Source organism: Palaemon carinicauda, chromosome 1 (genome assembly GCF_036898095.1).
Source record: "Palaemon carinicauda isolate YSFRI2023 chromosome 1, ASM3689809v2, whole genome shotgun sequence".
NCBI lineage: Eukaryota > Metazoa > Arthropoda > Malacostraca > Decapoda > Palaemonidae > Palaemon > Palaemon carinicauda.
Genome location: NC_090725.1, coordinates 208,749,151 through 208,769,749, shown reverse-complemented (window position 1 = coordinate 208,769,749; position 20,599 = coordinate 208,749,151). Strand labels below are relative to the sequence as shown.

Below are 20,599 nucleotides of genomic sequence, written 5' to 3'. Positions count from 1 at the left end.
CACGTCCAAGCCACAGCAATTAATAGGCATGAACCTAAAAAGTTGAACGACTCAAACATCTGGGGGGAAAGATCTTTTTCCTCAGAAATTGGTCAAGGAAGTAATGGACTGAGCAGCTCAGGAGAATAAGAGCCTTATGCAAAACCGGGACATGTCCTCTAAAAGGAAATTCACCCCTAGAGAAGGACCTCAACCTAAAGGCAAGAAGCCTAGGAGACCCTTTAAAGGCAGGAAATCCTTTCCTGTCGTAACAGCCTCAGTTGCCGCCATCCTCCAGACTGTGTACACAGTTCCCCAGCATTATGCGTCACAGCCTCAAGCCTTTAATCCAGTTTATGAGAGAGCCACTAGAGCTTCCCACCCAACCAGAGCTCAAAAGAAAAGTGCTAGTGACAGAGGAAGGTCTGGAAGGGGTGGTCAGTCTAGGGGCTGAAGGAGTAGAGGCAAGGCGTTTGAAGAAACAGGTCCTTCACAACAACAATGATGAGCTACCGGTAGGGTCAAGAATTTACCTTTTCAAGGATCGAGGGGAGTTTGATCCTTGGGCTCACAGCATAGTCTCAAAAGGACTAGGCTGTAAATGGAGACAGAAACCACCCCAATTCAAGAGGTTCTTCTAATCCTCAACCCCATTCTTGGAGGATTGCGTACAGGATCTTCTCCGGAAGGGAGTTATCCGTTGCACAAAATCCATGAACTTTCAAGGGCGGCATTCTGCATACCCAAGAAAGATTCGAACACCCTTTGAGCTATTCAGGACTTGTCCCCAGTAATATTTAGACAGTAGAGCAGATGAGGCTGAGAAAGCTATGAATTCAGGAATTGGTTATGGTGTAAAAATTGCTCCTAGAATTATCAATGAAATCTCGACTGGGGCAAAGAAGAAACATATACCCATCAAAAAGACAGATGGCTCTGTTATAGCAGCAGAAGATGAAGAAAGACAACATTGGATGGAACACTGTAGTGAGGTTATGAATAGGAAATATGAAAGGAATAATTTGATTGATATACTTGAAGCTGACTAAGACCTTGATGTGTCCATGAATGAAACCAGTGTGTTTGAAGTCAAAACTATCCTCATATAACTAAAGAGATGGAAAGCCCCTGGCTACAATGGAATAACTGCCGAGATGATACTGGCCGAAAATGAAGTGACTCTCAGACTACTTACAAAATTATTTTGTAGAATGTGGCATTAAGAGGCAAAACCTGATAAATGGGAGTTAGGAGTGTTGGTGAAAATAGCAAAAAAAAAGAAAAAAAGGAGACCTGACTGATTGCAATAATTACAGAGGCATAAACACTTACATCAGTTATGAAAATATATAGTATGCTTCTCATAAAGGGACTGGAGAGAAAGATTGATGAAAAGCTTAAAGATAAACAAGCAGGATTTAGAAAAGGTAGAAGTTGCACTGATCAAATTTTCATTTTTAGACATCTTATACAGCAATGCATAGAATATAGAAATCCCCTTTTGATGGCATTTGCCTGGAGTTTATGTATATATAAATGAATGTTCTATAATAAACTGACTCAGTTGCTTTCATCCTCTCTTTGAGTCACACCCTTCTCTCGGCCCGTCACATTGGTGACCCCGGAAGTCGACTCGCTCCTCCTGCCTTCCACCTCCCCTCGCCCCTCCATTGTTGGTACTATGGCGGACTCTACGGATGTTAATGCTGCGGCTCCCCCATTGAAACTTTAATCATTCGCCAGCGGTGAGGCGCTTTCTTGGTTTCAGCGCGCAGAAGTCCAGTTCCGCATCAAGGGCGTGACTCGCTCAACCACCAAAGCAGATTATGTTCGTGCGGCGATACCCGAGGACACCTTCCCGGAAATATCCGACTGCCTTTGTGAACAAGGAGACACCCCAATAGCGTATGACGCCCTCAAAACATACCTTCAGCAGCAGTACTCGCCGTCACCAGCCGCCCGTATAGCAAAGCTTTTTCAGCTCTCTCAACAACCATTCGGGGACCAAAGGGCTTCGCTCGCCCTCAGGGAAATGACCAGTATTGCTCGCTTGCAACCTGCCGCAGACGGCTCTCCTCGTCAGGTGAACCTACTTCGTGCCCTTTAGATACGCCGTTTACCCGAACCTGTACGCGCTGCCATACCCGATGTCGATAGTTTACCAATAAAAGACTTGATGACCAAAGCCGATGCCCTTATGGACAGCCACTTCACGACCTTCAAGACCTCAATCAATGCCTCCACTCCAGACAAAGAGGACGCCTATTCAACGTTAACCGAAGCTGACGTGAATGTCGTAGGACATACACGCCTACCCAGTGACGTGCCGAAGCGGCGACAAAGCCTCCCACCACCCACCAGTCGCTCGCGCCCCAACCAACGGCTTCTACAGCCACTTACTACCTCCCATCCGCCGCAGTTTTGCTACTACCACTTCAGATTCGGGGGAACCGTGAAATGTGCCAAGGATTGTCAGTGGCCAAAAAACGTGTAAGTAGGCCATTGCTCGTGGCGGTGGCCTCCCGTGTTTCTAATCATTTCTTTTTACATGATGCAGGAATGGGTGTGCGATTTTTTGTAGATACGGGTGCTTGTCGTTCTCTTTTGCCAATGGAACTCTTCAGGACACTTCCTTTCCTTATATAGAATGGTCTCAACAATAGACTGTGCATGGAGACACAGGGTATGTTGGAAAATTAACTACTGTATACTTTATACTATAGTTTTCTGTTTGCAGTATGATCTATACTGCAAATATACTGGCCACTGTATAGTCATATACTGTAGTTCTAGCCGGCATGTTGCCGGAAAGGCTAGCACCTGGGGCATAGATCAGCCGGCACATTGTCGGCTGGGGTGGTGGCCGGTCGCTGACTGCTGGCGCACTAGTCAAGCTGGCGCCTTGCCGTTTAGGGTAGTGGCCGGCGGCATCAACCTGGCCGGCACCTGCCGGCCAAGTCAGTTCTGCTGGAGGCTTGCCGGCTGCCGGCTAAGGTAGTGGCCGGCAGCATTAACCTGAACAGAGAGAGTGCGCCCTGCACTCCTCATGGCCGCAGAATCCCTTTATTAATATCTTTGCACTTTTTATTGCATATAGCTTAGGGTAGACAAGCTAGAAAAAAATTAGGAAAGACACATACATGTGTTTCCTGTCCAGCCAATTGCTGTGACCTCCCTCAAAATTAAAACCTAGGGTTTTCGTATTCAGGAAGCCCAATAGAAGAGTTCTACCCTGTAAGGATAGATAAGTGTAACTTAACACTGACTTCCCAAAGCTTTAATAATGAGGGTCATTTGTAACTGATCATCTATCAGTATATGGAAAGAAATCTTCCTTTCCTTATATAGAATGGTCTCAACAATAGACTGTGCATGGAAACACAGGGTATGTTGGAAAATTAACTACTGTATGCTTTATACTATAGTTTTCTGTTTGCAGTATGATCTATACTGCAAATATATTGGCCACTGTATATTCATATACTGTAGTTCTAGCCGGCATGTTGCCGGAAAGGCTAGCACCTGGGGTATGCTCCGGCTGGGGTGGTGGCTGGTCGGCGACTGCCGGCGGCTCGCCAGCTGCAGGAGCACTAGTCAAGCCGGCGCCTTGCCGGCGCCTTGCCGGCGGCTCGCCAGCTGCCAGTGCACTAGTCAAGCCGGCGCCTTGCCGGCGGCTAGCCAGCTGCCGGCGCACTAGTCAAGCCGGCGCCTTGCCGGTCAGGGTAGTGGCCGGCAGCATCAACCCAGCCGGCAACCCGGCCAGCACCTGCTGGCCAAGTCAGTTCTGCCGGAGCCTTGCCGGCTGCTGGCACACTATTCCAGCCGGCACCTTGCCAGCTAAGGTAGTGGCTGGCAGCATTAACCCGGCCGGCAGCTGCCGGCTAGGTTAGTACTCGGCGGCACTAGCCGATAGAGAGAGAGAAAGCAAGGAATGAAGGGTGCCTTATTGAATGTGTATCAACAGTAAATAAGGATGTAAGAGCTCAGTCTCACTACCTTCCTCCAGAATGAGGGTTCAAATGGAAGGGGAGAATGTATCATTCAGGATTCCACCCACACACAAACCATTGCCGGTCTCTGCCGACCACAGGTCTGTGAATGGCAGTCCAAGAGAGGACTGAAGAACACTATACAGTAAAGGGATCTCCTGCCGGCAACCAGCCCAGCCGGCACAGCTTCCCCGGATCCTTGCGTCCATAAGGGAAAGCTGAGCAACTAAGCTACTACAAGCAGAAGCCCTGGCCAGCCCCACAACCTGCCGGCAAGCGGTGAGATTGTAGAACAACGGCCAAAGGGTTGCAATGGCTAGGCCATCACTAAAGGACCAAGGGGGGGGGGGGGGAAGGGTCCTGTATGAGGTGTGGAAGGAGCCGATAGGGTTGCCAGTCCCTCGATGCCTTTAAGAAACTCTGTTTCAGTATCGGCGCCATCCTAGGCGGCAGGAAAATATCTATTCTCCAGCCTAGGGTCTGCCAATACAGTTAAGGGGCTGGCAGCAAGAATGTCTATTCTTCAGCCTAGGGTCTGCGAGCACAGGACTAGTCTACTAGACCACAGGGAGAAGGTGGCAATATCATACGAACCCTTCAGGTGCGGCCTAGGGAGGTCTAGCCTCCTATGCCGGCAGCGTAGTCCGAAAGGGGAATGACTACTCACCCTGCCAGCCGGCTGCTGGTACAAGACTATATACTCTGAGGTTCTGATCGAAACCCAAAACCTGCTATCTGCGGCTAAGGGAAGGGACAGAAAACCCTAGCCTAGTCCTGCCTGAATGACAACTCGAGGCATGACCAACTAGGGTTGTAGCCTAAGGCTACACTAAGAGGGAAGGAGGGATTACCCTTAAATCTTCACTGGAGACGAGTATCAGTTTATATGATAATTCTAGGAGATATCTATCTCCGCCTGAATTGATAAAACGATACACGAGGGTAACCGGGGAACATGTAAGAAAGTATACTAAAGCCACTAGGCTAGTAGCCTAGTGGCGGGCAAGAATCGACTACCTTAATCACCGAAACTCTCTCGTATACTATCTCAGAAGAGGAAAATTTATATGCAATCAATGTATCTTACATGTATAAATATCCTAAACAGATTCATTTAAACTTAATAACACTAGGAAAGTCTATTATATCATGCATGAAAGTAAACAAAACGCCTAGGCTAGGAAGCCTAGCGTAAGCAAGGTTCGGTTACCTAAATCGCCGAAACTATTACGAATACAATCAGCATAATATAATTAACTCCTAGCAATGAAGACTGAATAGCTATAGTTATTCATGCTATTTATACCGGGAAAATCGTTCTGGCTAACTAAATAACTTATGCGTTACGAATGACAGTGCCCATGACGTCTCTGGTTCAGGCAACAGCTCTTCCACTTAATTTAACCTAATTTCACGATGAGGCAAGAGCTAAAATTTATACAATGTAAAGATCAAATTCTCAACTTTCCAGAGGCAGAAGAAGCTGGAGATTGCATGATAAATCCAACGAGATAAGCGAAAACACGAGAGCGAACAGGAAAATCACCGAGCTAGTAGCGCTACACTTAAAGGAATAAAATATGGCGGCTGTGATGGCGCCATCAAGATACTCAAGGTAGTAACGGAGGAAGGGTACCTTGATAACGGCTCCCCTTCTATTTTTGCCACTTTCCCCCTCGAGGCGAAAACGCTATTCGGGGTGAAGATTGCTATGTGTCGTATCAAGATATACGTCCCCTGATATTATGCGATATCCTTGAGAGGAATTTTAAAGATATTCACGCCAGGAGTTAGGATTCTGGAGACCTAAAGGTAAATTCTCTGGGAATATCACTGTAATCAAATATACCCTAGGAAGCTACTTAAAGGAACCTTCCATCAGGACGACATGGCTCGAGCCCAAAAAATATTATATAACTTAAAATTTTTTTTTAATTACATACCTTGATATCTAAGAAATGGCCATGCTTTTTTGTAATTTTGGTGAGGGCATCCCACAAGTCATCAGTTTCGGCATTGCCATATTCATGAGCTTCAAGATAAAGCCTCAGGCCTTCTTTAAGTAAATCCCGGCCAAGAAAATATTCAAGCATGCTGATTATTGAAGCCCCCTGAAAAAATAATAAATATTACTAATGATAACAATACCAATAAAATTAACAAATACAATATTGACTAAGGAATATTTTGGGATTGCTGTAGTATTTTTGAAAATTTTGCACACAAATCTTTTAATAGATAGAATACTGAGTCTTAGACAATAAATCCAAAGTTTTCACAGAACTGTTATTCCTATAACTTTTTTTATTTAATAAAAATATATCCCATACTAATCAAACTGTATGAATCTTTAAAACCCATTGGACTAAAGCACAACTCTATACACATTATATGTATTTAAAAATAATCCAAAAAATACCTATATGGCAGTTTTTACTGATAAAATGCAAAGATTTGTTTTGTATTGTATTTCATTTTGTAGGAACAGAATAGGGGTGGGTGGGAGGTTCAGTGACATAAGTGATATTTTGAAACTTGTGTAGTGTCACCATAATATCAACAATATCAAATCTATTAAGGAGGGAATATGGAGAGGATACAATATTTGAAGTTCACAGTATTCTTAAAACAATACTAAAAATATTCAATAGATGGAAGCATGACCAAGGTGAGGCAGATCTAACACTTATATTGGTAAACAGACTAATAGTAAAACATTTGGGTAGTTTTTGCTAAAACCATGCGTAATAAATACTTTATACTTCCACTCCTATGGAAGGGGTAGGGGTAATTATACTGACATAGGTGAGGCACAGGAATTTCTTTTTCTTCCTGATGATTTTTGTTGTCACTTATATAAATCTATACATATTCAATTTGCCAAAGTTATCCAAAAATAAATATCAAATTATAAAAAATAAGGATACAAATAATGTTTTTTCTTCAAAATAAAACATGTATTTCATACAAACCAATTATAAATCTAATTTATTCTATATACTTGTACTGGCTCTTTAGTCATACCAGCTTGTCTCAATTATGAAGGAAAGGGAATCCACTTGATGTGTCTAGATCATCAGCAGGATGTCTGGTTGGAGGATAGAACATAAAGACATGAGACTGTACAAAAGTAAAAGAAACATTCTTCCCCTTAGTCAACCAAAAGTTATCTCAAGATTAAAACTTTGGTTAGTGAGTCCCCACAGGGAGAACTTGCAAGGAATGTCCTTTCCGGGGGTTGGAACCCCGTGATACCTGATGGCAATTCTCTTGTAATATCAATCGCAGAAATATTATACTGTAGAAGTTGCCAGAAGGAACTTCCATCAGGACGGCATGACTATCTCACACAAAAATAGATTTTTCCTTCGTCAAAATCCCTTTTTTGTGTATATAGCAACAACATGATTTAATCTACTAATTGAGTACTCTATAACATATTGTCTTTTTTGTTCAGACAAAGTTTATGGGCATGGCTAGTCACCCCTTTGCTTAAGCCAGGAATATATTTGAACACAGCTAGTCCTAGTGTGCCATCTGCATCAGAGTCAATGCATATATCTGTATTTATGGTCTGCATGTTCCTTGTAAACTACATGACTTCATTTAAATGTTGGAAAACATAGCCTCAAATGTCGGCTAACATTACCTAGATGCTGATGAAGAAGAGGATTATGTTTTAGAAGCTGATTTATATTAAAAATCTCCAAAGGACCACAATATGCCGACCGAGGCAAATCCTGAAGTTACAAAACAGATATCTTCAGCTTGCCTTTTCCAGAAATACCTAACATATTTCATAAAATTACAGGGTAGTTTTTGTTTGTTGATTTATGCGTGAGAGAGAGAGAGAGAGAAAGAAAAAGATAGAGAAGATAAGATTAACTGAGAACTATATCCTATTATATTTCATGTTATACACCATCTTTATTTTTAATTGTATATAATATCAGGCATATTTGTTTGAAGGAAGAGAGAGAGAGAGAGAGAGAGAGAGAGAGAGAGAGAGAGAGAGAGAGAGAGAGAGAGAGAGAGAGAGAGAGAGAGAGCTCAAACTGTAAAAAGATTTACATAAAAATGTCTTCAAGAAGAATCCAAGCAAAATCTAGCTCACAGTTATACTTAAAGCAAAATCACTTTTGTTTATATTTTTTGCATATATTTCAAAACGTTTAGAAATTTAAGGTCTACATAATCAATAACACATACTGGTATGTCCCAATTGTTTGACTTGGGAGGAGTTTGTACAGGTTCAGAGTATTGCCATTTGCCCCCAACTTAGCCCTAAGGGTGTTCACAAAACTAGCAAAGTCAGTGATCAAACTACTGTGGTTGCAGAGAGTTCCGGTCATTGCCTATTTGGATGACTGACTAGGTCTGGGCTGAGATGAGAGAACTATGCCTCCCACCTGTCATGTCCTTTAAGTTATTCAGGATCTAGGAATTCTGATCAACTTTACGATATCAGGAATAATCCCAGAGGACATATAATAAACTCGCTAAGTCTATCCTGGAACTTGTCAAAATACCCCCATAAGCTTTCCAAAGGACTTTCAAAATTAATGTTATGCATGGTCAACGTATTTTTTTCGGAATAATATTTCCTCCGGACAACAACTTGAAAGACTCTTAGCCTCTTCCAGTTAGCTTCAATTGTCAAACCAGTTCAATAGACCAGGTTGAAAGGCCTCAATTGGGTATGGATGAGAGCAGCTCGCAGGGGGATTCAGAAGTAGGTTCTTGTTACCAATACTATATACTGCAAAATGATTTTTAGACCTGGGACATCAAGAAACGCTCTCTCCATGTTGGTCACATTAGTCCCTTCCCATGTATCAATGATTCTTCACACTGAATTATCCATACTGGGTTAGGGAGGTCATACAGAGGCCTAGTGTTTAAGATATGGTTCCTCAGTTTGCTGCATTTCACATAAATGCATTGGAACTATTGGCAGATTTCCTGATACTGAAGAAACTCAGTCTAATAAGGAACTCTCTTATCAAAATCTTCATTGACACCCAGATAGCAGTCTATTATCTCCTGCCATTTAAGAAGTTCCTTAGGGAGGGAGATTCACCCCTCGCCCCAATCCACCTATTAGGTTCTCTCAATGTGGTGGCAGATGCCTTGTCTAGACAGATGACCATGGATACAAAGTGAATGTTATATCAAAGCACCTTATCTTCAAGTGGACCTGTTTGCAATGATAGAAAACCCCAAGCTTCTGCTCTATGTAGCTTTGAGTGTGGATTTTCAAGCATTACAAGAGATACTCTGAACCTAGACTTTAACAGTTTGGTTTCACAGACTTTGAATATCCTATTTGACATTACAAAAACATCTATGCTTGTGGCTTCACTGTGGCTAAACAGTTCCTTCACCATTTGAGACCAGAGTCACACCCTCTTTGGTAGCCACAGCTGGTCCACCTATTTGAAGACAGGAAGCTTGAGCCACCAGTAATTGTTATACAAATTTGCATTGACAGAACCTTTTAAGCAGCCTTATAACATGGATTTAAAATCATACGTTTTACAAAATTACTACCCCTCACTTTGCAATGATCATTGTTACCAACTCCTTCAGTGCTTGATTTTTGGCTAGATCAAATGTCTCCCTTATAACTCTAATATAAAAGGGCTATATGGTAAGCAATAGTTGATTTACTTCTTAGGCATACAAACTCCATGTAAATGGCCGTTGACAATTCTGCCTTTTGTATTGTTCTTACTCTCTCAAGTTTCTCTAATTGTGCACTGGCGACTTACAAACTAAAAAATGAAACCAACATTGGCTACTATAAACTTATGGCAAGAAATTAGTGTAGGTTTAAATCAGGTAAACAAGTCAACAAATAAGATAAAAGAATAAGCATTAATTAAGAAGTATTAAAAATGAATACAAGAACACGCAGTAAGGCACTAAGAATTTAAAATAAAGAAAAAACACAATACTATGCTTAAAGGGAAATAAAAGCTTTCTAAATTTGATAAAAATGGCCTCTTGCTATCTTTGACTCATTCATGATAACTTGCTTTTGTAGAGTTCACAAAATCTTTCAAACTAAAATCATGTAAAATTTGTCTAAACAGTGTAAATGGATAACTGAATGAAGATATGACTTACCAGCAGCTATCAAGATCTGGAACCGACAGATCCATACTCCTCTACTTACAACAATAAATTTTCATGCTAGATTCTACCAAAGCATATTCTCATAAAGAATTATTGATAATAAAGTTCATTTTCATCAAAGTTAAAAGTTGATTTTAAATTGAAACAATACTTCATATTTCCAATTTAAAAAGAGAAAAAATAAAGTTTCAGCTTTTTAACTGTTTCACATGTTTTCTTAATGTGAAAATATTACTTGTCATAAGTTTTTATTTTTTCTTTAACATTCTAAAGTTTTTTTGTTAATTTCTTATACAAAAATAAAGTAGGAAATGTAAGGTTAATTATACTATGTTATAGTTAAAGCATTAAAAATGATGAAGTTATGTGTCCTGAATACTGTAAATGTATCACACACACATACTACTACTACTACTACTACCACTACTACCATCGTCATAAATTATAATAAAAACATACTATATAAAGTCAATTACTACTTTACCTTGTTATACGATATGGTATCAAAAATAGATTCGATTTGTGCTGGATCAGTTACTGGAGTGGATATAGGATGTGATGCAACAAGGGCATCTAAAGCAAGAGCTGGATGCATCTTTTCCACAAGAAACTGCTCCTGCATTACCCATCCTGGTTCTGCATCATTTGTCCCAAGACTTTCCATAAAACTTGCAAAACCTTCATTCAACCATAGGTCACTCCACCTGTTCATTCAAGAAAGTAATACAAAATATTACAAAAGATGAATGAAAACTCAACATGGCTTTCGTGCTTTGGAAATTGCAACTTCTTTAGCGAGTCTCTGATTCATGAATTCTAAATTTTCCGCACGGCAAATGGATGAAACCTCATCAAGTTAGCATAAGGCAGACTCTAAACAATGCAACTTAAGAGTAAAAGTCACAAATAATCTTTTTATTTCAATTTCAGTCTGCCTCATAGATGGGATATGATGTCGGAATTCTTTTATTCTATACAGTACTTTCATTCATGTCAAGTTTCAAAAATATGCCTCAGGGTCAAAAGAATACTAAAATTTACTATATATATATATATATATATATATATATATATATATATATATATATATATATATATATATATACATACAGTATATATATATATATATATATATATATATATATATATATATATATATATATATATATATATATATATATATATATATGTATATATATATATATATATATATATATATATATATATATATATATATATATATATATATATATATCATCATCATTATCTCCTCCTACGTCTATTGACGCAAAGGCCCTCGGGTAGATTTCGCCAGTTATCGTTATCTCGAGCTTTCAATTCAATACTTCTCCATTCATAACTCCTACTTCGCGCTTCATAGTCCTCAGCCATGTTGACCTAGGTCTTCCAACTCTTCTCGTGCCTTGGAGAGCCCAGCTGAATGTTTGGTAAATTAATCTCTCTTGGGGAGTGCAAAGAGCATGTATGTATGTATGTATGTATGTATGTATATATATATATATATATATATATATATATATATATATATATATATATATATATATATATATATATATATATATATATATATATATATATATATATAAGGGATTTTGACGTAGGAAAAATCTATTTCTGGGCGAGAGACCTGTGCCGCCCAGTGAAATGCTCCTTTTACATCATTTCTAAGGTAATAACTGCTATGAATTTTACCAGAGAAAAAATTGTATAGGAATGCTAGGTTGAACCCAGCTCGCTCACCTATTAAGGTGTCGGTATAAATAACTGGGGCGTGATTAAATCACAACCAGATGTCTTGCACCATTTAGATATCTCCTGTCAATATCCCCGAACAGCGAGGTGCCGTTCAACATCCTAGCTCTGAAACGCTACTACGAACGATCCCACCCACGCCAGTGACGTCACTCCTATAGCACCCCAGATTGGGGCCCGACAGTGAGGGACGGGTGGGTTCACTGGGCGGCACAGGTCTCTCACCCAGAAATAGATTTTTCCTACGTCAAAATCCCTTTTCTGGGCTCTGACCTGTGCCGCCCAGTGGAATAGTACCAGAGAATAGGGACCCAATATGGCTAACTACATGGGGAGAAAAATAACACAAAAATAACATAGATGGTGATTTAATATCAAACAGGGGGGATGAGGAATCCCGTAAATACGTAATCAACATGGATATGAAAGTGATAATTAAACATTGTAATCAATACAAAAAAGGAAACCCGTAGGTAAGCATTGAATATAGATATGGATAATGATAAACAAGCATGGTAAACAATTCAACAAGGTAACAAGGTAAGAATTCAACATAAATATGAATATAAAAAATGGTAAACAATTCCGACTCCAGTGGAGTCGTCCGGGAAAGTGCGTCTGCCACCACATTCCGGACTCCCACTAGATGGACTGCTGATAGATGCCACTTGTGCGATGCCGCCATGGAGAAAATTGTCAACATAACGTGGTTTATGTGGGCTGATCTGGAGCCTCTTCTGTTGATGCAGTGGACTATGACTGCACTGTCGAGGACCAGTCTGATATGGAGATTCCTGGCTGGGCTGAGACGTTTTAAAGTGAGGAAGACCGCCATGGCCTCTAGGACGTTGATGTGCATTTGTTGAAAGATCGATGACCATAACCCTTGGACTTTCTTGTGTTGGGAGTAACCTCCCCACCCTGTTAAGGAGGCGTCTGTATGAACGACGAGTCCCGGGCCCGGATGTTGCAAGGGAACCGACTTGGAAAGATTTTTTATCTTCACAAGGCTGCAGACTTTTTCTCAGGATTGGGAGAAAACAAGCTCGCCTGTCTCGACGTTTTTTGGTTGCTCTGGAGCGCCACACTCTGTTTATGTCCTTTAGTTTGGACCTTAGGACGATGTCTGTCACAGAGGCGAACTGTAAGGAACCCAGGATCCTCTCCTGGTTCCTCCTGGACATCAACTTGTCTCTTAGAAACTGTTTCGTATTCTTCGCTATTTCCTTCCTTTTGGTTTTTGGGAGGCACAACGTATGGGAACTTAGGTCCCATTGTAGCCCCAGCCATTGAAACTTGGTCTCCGGGACCAGGCGGGATTTCTCCAGGTTGACCTGAAATCCTAATTGTCGAAGGAAGGAGAGGACCTTGTTCGTTGCTATGTGGTAGTTCCGGACGTTGTCCGACCAGATCAGCCAATCGTCGAGATAAGCCACTATTTGTATCCCGAGTTCGAAGTTCCTGAATTACCGTCTCTGCTAATTTGGTGAGGATTCTGGGTGCTATGTTGAGGCCGAATGGCATCACCTTGAATGCATAGGCTTGTTCGCCTAGCTTGAAGCCCAGAAAAGGACGAAAATGCCTTGCTATTGGAACGTGATAGTAGGCATCTGTAAGATCTATGGAGGTGGTGACGGCCCCACGGGGAAGTAAGGTCCGCACCTGTGAGACGGTAAGCATGTGGAATTTGTCGCAACGAATGAAGGAGTTTAGACGAGACAGGTCCAGGATTACTCTTCGTTTGTCTGAGCCTTTCTTTGGCACGCTGAATAAGCGACCTTGAAATCTTAAGCGATGTATGCTTTGGATTGCGTTCTTTTGCAACAGATCCTTCGTGAATGAATGTAGCTCTTCTGTTGGGAGCTGGTAGAAACTGTTTGGTGGAGGGGGTCCCTGTATCCAGCTCCACCCCAGACCTTTTGAAATTATACTGGAAGCCCAATTGCTGAACTTCCAGTGGTCCCGAAATTTGTACAGTCTCCCTCCTACCTGCAAGTTCTCAATGGTTGGAGGATGATTTGCCGTCCCTGCCTCCGTGGAAAGACTTGCCTCGGTGGAAACCCCTTCCGCCACCTCAGGCACGAAAGGCACCTCTGGAACCCCTGTGGCGCTGGTAGCCATGGAAAGAACCTTGAGATTCATACGTGGGGTTAAAGGCGGGGGAGGTGGTGAATGAAGTCGAGGCGACTTGAGCTTGAGGGACCAACACGTACTGTTGTTGTTGTTGGCCCTTTGAGGTAGAAGGCTGGGAACCTTGAGGAACAGACTGAAACGGGACCGGTTGTACCACTTGAAGAGAAGGTCTAAATTGCAAGGAGTGGAAGGGCCTCAACCTCTTCCTACCTTGGATTGGGGTACTAGCCGGCTCATACTTCCTCTTAGGGACTAGGCCCCACCTAACCTTGAGGCTTTGGTTGGCTCTAGCTGCCTCGCTGAGCACCGAATTCACTAGGTCCTCCGGGAAGAGATCCGGACCCCAGACTGGGGCTTTGATGAGCCTATTAGGTTCGTGTCTAATCGTAGCCTCAGACAGTACATGTCGTCGGCAACGGAACCTGGCATTATGAAAATCATAGGCGTCAGTCAATAAGGTCTGCAAAAGGGATTTGGTGAGGACCTTAAAGAGAGGTTCCTCGTCGTAAGTGGCAACGGTCAATTCGGAAAGAGTAACCGAATTAATCGACCTACCGAGCCTACACCTGGTGTCAAACTCAAATTTAATCAGAGACTCCGGAAGTTTAGGAAGGCGTTCAATGAACTGCGTCGAAGCACAGTCCGGGCTCAATTTGCCCACCGAGAAGGTTGATGGGGCGTTCCGCCAACATTCATTATCCCCCGGGAAGAGAAGGGAAGTCAAGTCCGTTTCTCTGAGTTGAGGTAAGGGCTTCTCCTCCTTGGTAGCCTGATAGGCAATCTCCATAATCTTGGTCATGCATGGAGTCAGGGTCTGCTCGTTGACCACAAACATAGTGTACGAGCTCTTGTAGGCTGTGATCATTGTATTCATACAGTCCCACTCACTGAAGATGCGGACCAAAACAGACTGTGCCTGTTCTTTAGGGAAGATCACGGTCTCTTTCGGGACCTTATCCAGGTGGATTAGAGCCACCTCTGTTAGGCGGGCGTAGCCGGGGAAGGGAAATTCAAGACCCGGCGGGTAGAACTCGTAGTCCTCGAGAGGCCGAGTTCCGAAACCCTCTATGGATAACATGCCATCCGAGAGGGGGGCATGTAACGCTAACCGCCAAGGGTTGTTTTTGTTGAAAGGTGGGAGCTTAGAGGCATCGGGGATGAGATATTGCTGCTGTGGTGGCAGCCCCGAACGCATGAGTCCCTGAACCATGGTCTCCACATTAGTCATACTCTCTTGTAACATTGTTTCCAAACGAGAGAACATCTTTCCCAAAAATTCCTTCGGGTTAAATGATTCCACCGGGGGGGGGGGGGGGGGGGGTACAGGTGCCGGAATAGAGACTACTCCCTGAGAGGTCGAGGGCACAGCAACTGAGTCTTTAGAGACTCTAGTGGAAAAAGATTTTGACTTCACTGATGATGGTTTCGAAGACTTGCGGGTCTTGTGTAAAAGCCTGCGGTGAGCCTTAACCTTGGGGGCAACAGGGCGGGGCTTGAGATCAGCCCCGAGAGTCCCCAGGAATCCTTGAAATGAAGATTGGTCAGAAGTAGAAGAAAAATTCGGGCCAAGGAGAGGAATCTTAGCCCGGGACCCACCTGACTCACCTATGTCCCTACCTGTGTCGGGTTCATCCATAGCCATGGGCTCTACGTCTAAATTGAGGATAGCGACGTCCTCTGTTAACGTCCCGCCTGTCTCCTCTTGATCCGGGGCCAATAGTAGGGATTCAATATTCTCAATGATAGGATCCGCCAAATCTTTGGGGACCGCGGCCGAAGTCTTTGCATGCGAGAGCACCATTCCTCAGAGAGGATATAAGGCTGTTTGGCCTTCACATTACGGGCGAACCCGCCAATCCAGATTTTGAGGGTCGCCTGAGCCGTATTCTTTTCAAGTTGGGAGCTCTGAAAGAGAACAGACTATTAGCGAGGGTAAGGAACATGGTGCCGAAGAAAAAAGGAAAAGATCAGGGGCTTCGGAGACACGAAGCTATCGAAGGGCATGCGAGGAGTCCAAAGAACGGTGTCCTTAAAATTAATTAATTGTAATTAATTGTAATTAATTGTAACTCCACTTACCAAGTCTGTATTATAGCTAAAAGTAATTCCACTCACCGAGTCAGATGTTAAAGTGGAGGTCATTTTGTAGCAAACTACACAATTGTCCGGATGCCAAACAATCAAATCATCTACCAGGACAGCACAGTGGGCATGTGAACGGCACACATCGTGGCCGCAGGGTTGGTGGAGGACCGCCGAACATGCCGTCATCGCACAGCGTACTGTCTGTAAAATAAAAGATACATGAGTATCTTATAGATAAGCAAGAGGGGCCCGGAGGCTCCGGGGGCTTAAATTATACCACTATCGTGGTGAAAGGATATACTACGACTGTAATATAGATAAGAATAAGTCAATCCGTAAGCGTGATTGTATTCGAAAAGGGGGGGGGGGGGTTGAGAACAGGGAGTATATAATATATATATATATATATATATATATATATATATATATATATATATATATATATATATATATATATATATATATATATATATACATGTGAATATATTTAGAGGAGATTAATCCAAGTGGTTACAGGTAACGTTGGCTCCGGAGAGACAACCGAGAGAGCCCAGGGCTCATGAAAGTCCACTGGCGGAGAAGGCGGACAGGGGGGGGGGGAGTCGAGGGTCAAACCCGTCGACGGCAAACAGGATTAATTAACTCGACCAGGGAATAAGTGAAAGCTACGTCCGGGGATCCCATAATGAAATAATAACACATGGAGTCCGTGAAGTGCGGAACACCATAGAGGGAGGGGGTGTGGAGGGATCTATAATGGGTCCGTGAGGTGCGGGACCGGGAGGAAGTAGCAGGAATGAATGTGAAAATATGTAATATAAACACAACATGATACCACAGACCAAGCAGAATGCCTCCCGCCGACTGATGGCCAATCGAGTCGGCGGAAAGAAACGGCTACGGCAGGGTAGGGGAAAATAGCAAAAATAATGTATAATAATAAGCCTCACATACTATCGGGAACCGCCCAGAACGGAGTTAAGCGAAGGCCCCGGGGGAGAGAACGTAACGCAAAACAGCGGACTCTACGACTCGACATGAGAGAGAGGGAAGGCAACCCTGGGGTGGGGATGCCGGGCGGATGGGGAGAGGGAGGCTAACAAGTGGGGCAGAGGACAGGAGTACCAACCTGAGCAGAGACCCACGACTGGAATGATCACACGGAAAGACTAGGATAAACAATATAATAATATAACTAATAGGTAAATAAAAGAGGAAGGCATGCTGGATAATAATAATAATAATAATAATAATAATAATATCAATCGTAAGATAGTACGGAGGGACGAACAGAGAGACAGGGGAAGACCAAGTCTAACCGCGCGTGGAGCTAGGCAGGGCTACCAACATAACACAAAGTCGGTGAAGTGCCGACAAAAAACGTAAAACAAAGAACTGTCTCGTTAACGTCCCTTCAAACTAATAATTCTAGAATAAAACGTATGCTAATAAGATCGTTATGAACGTCCGTGACGTGCAGAACGTAAAACGAAGTAAAACTAGTAACGCTCGAAAGCTACCAGGCATGCCAACCTAACATGAAATTACGATACCGTAGTATCGTAAACAACTGTTATTGTAATAACAGACTACCATAACATAAAATAACACGGGGTGTGAACCGTGGATACCCAGAAAAGTTCAAAACGAGGAACAATCAGTATAGAAGACTCATTGTAAAACGTTGAGAACGACGAGAGAGAGAGAGGAGGTGGCCGACCGCCACGAGGACCCGTTGCGGGGTCGCGGATAAAATAAAACTGTGATGAAATAATAAATAAGGGCAAGGTCAACTCCAAAATCTCAAAACTTATAGATCTGGTACTTAACTTAGGAGGAGTGACGGTAGGGTCCGACATCCTGAGATAAATCCTGGGTAATCCAAGGAAAACACGCACCGGAAAAAAGATAACGTATGCAAGCCGGTGCTATGAAAAAGGAGTGACGTCACTGGCGTGGGTGGGATCGTTCGTAGTAGCGTTTCAGAGCTAGGATGTTCAACGGCACCTCGCTGTTCGGGGATATTGACAGGAGATATCTAAATGGTGCAAGACCTCTGGTTGTGATTTAATCACGCCCCAGTTATTTATACCGACACCTTAATAGGTGAGCGAGCTGGGTTCAACCTAGCATTCCTATACAATTTTTTCTCTGGTAAAATTCATAGCAGTTATTACCTTAGAAATGATGTAAAAGGAGCATTTCACTGGCCGGCACAGGTCAGAGCCCAGAAATATATATATATATATATATATATATATATATATATATATATATATATATATATATATATATATATATATACACATATATATATGTATATATATATATATATATATATATATATATATACATATACATATATATATATATATATATATATATATATATATATATATATATATATATATATATATATATATATATATGTACTCATATAAAAATATATATTGTATATATGTGTATGTATACAATACAAAAATAATAAATACACACATATTTATATAATGTGTGTATGTGTTTATGTGCCAGTGACTGGTGCGTATATACAGCAGTGTGTTTAGTTGTGCTCCAACACTTGTCAGAATTTGACGTAAACCACAAGAACAGATCTGTCATAAATTTAGAACCTACGGTATGCACGCATGTATGTATGTATGTATAGATACATTTATACAGTAGATCATAGGTTTATAACAGAGATCTATTCCTATGGTGTATATATGTCAAATTTTGACAAAAGTCGTACACAACAAAATATAAAGATGTATTTAAGCACTGGTCACTCACACACAAATATATATATATATATATATATATATATATATATATATATATATATATATATATATATATATATATATATATATATATATATATATATATATATATGTATATATATATATATATATATATATATATATATATATATATATATATATATATATATATATATATATATATATTATATATATATATATATATATATATATATATATATATATATATATATATATATATATATATATATATATATATATATATAAATAAAGGCATAAAAGATGTGTGCATATTCAATAAGGTTTATGGATGAACTAGAGATTGCTAATGAATATACGTACTTACGGCAGACGGTAAGTGTTTCCCCATAGTATAAGACCAAAATTAAAAAGATAAGCAGGGAATGAAGAGCTTTTGGTAAACAAAATAAGAATTTGAAAAAGTGAAATGCAACTTTCTCTAAAAAATATAAGTATGGTATGGTCTTAACAGTCTTAACTTATACATCAGAAACGATACATCAGAAACTTGGAGCCCTAATAAAGCCTTAGACTAAATTACAAGCTAGTTACAACTCAAAGATGGGAATAACGCTAAGAGACAGAAAAAAAGCAAAATGGCTATGAAAGCAAACTAAAGTAGAGGATATTCTAACATGTAAGAAAAAAAAATAGATGTGGGCAGGACACGTAATGAGAATGACAGACAATAAATGGACCTTATAAATAATAAAATGTGTCCCTAGAGATTGCAAAAGAAACAGGGAAAGGAAAAGAAGACAATGGATTGTTCAACTAAGAAGGTTTGCTTGTGTAGACTGGCATAGAAAGACCATAACCAGACGCACGTGGAAAGACATATCTGAGACCTTTGTCCTGCATTGAACTAAAAATGGCTGAAGATGATGGTGTAAAAATGTGATTGTAGAAAAAACAAATGTAAAAAGGAAAATATTGAGAGAATCTTGACTAGTTTTATCTCTATGACTGGGAATGTGATTTGAAAAAGTCATTGCGATGAAACTAGTAATATATATATATATATATATATATATATATATATATATATATATATATATATATATATATATATATATATATATATATATATATATATATATATAAACATATATATATACATATATATAATACATATAAACATATATATATGTATATATATATATATATATATATATATATATATATATATATATATATATATATATATATATATAAACATATATATATATACATATATATAATACATAAAAACATATATATATGTATATATATATACATAAATATATATATATATATATATATATATATATATATATATATATATACACATATACATACATACATATATATATATATATATATATATATATGTATATATATATATATATATATATATATATATATATATATATATATATATATATATATATATATATATATATATAGGTATATATATATATATATATATATATATATATATATATGTATATATATATATATATATATATATATATATATATATATATATATAAATACTAGGTGGTATATCTTAGGAATCCATGTTTGTATAAGCGGATGAGCAACTTGTGGAGTAATGAGAGCGCTGGGTGTGGAGGAAATGCCCCCCTAAATCTCCATGAAGTAACTGGCGCAGGGTGTCAGATCAGGTTTAAGGCGATGGACAAACTGTCTCTTCGACTT

General features: G+C 40.3%; 1 protein-coding gene across 3 annotated transcripts in view; it reads right to left on the bottom strand.

Moving 5' to 3' along the window:
* LOC137653700 (endoplasmic reticulum aminopeptidase 1-like) overlaps positions 1-20,599 on the bottom strand; it is a 512,338-nt gene that overhangs the window by 151,728 nt on the left and 340,011 nt on the right. For all 3 annotated transcript variants that reach the window (XM_068387282.1, XM_068387289.1, XM_068387299.1), the window contains 2 exons: positions 10,591-10,810; positions 5,912-6,079 (listed from right to left, as the gene is read on the bottom strand). In XM_068387282.1, coding sequence (XP_068243383.1) covers positions 5,912-6,079; positions 10,591-10,810 — 388 coding nt within the window. The remainder of the gene's footprint in view (positions 1-5,911; positions 6,080-10,590; positions 10,811-20,599) is intronic.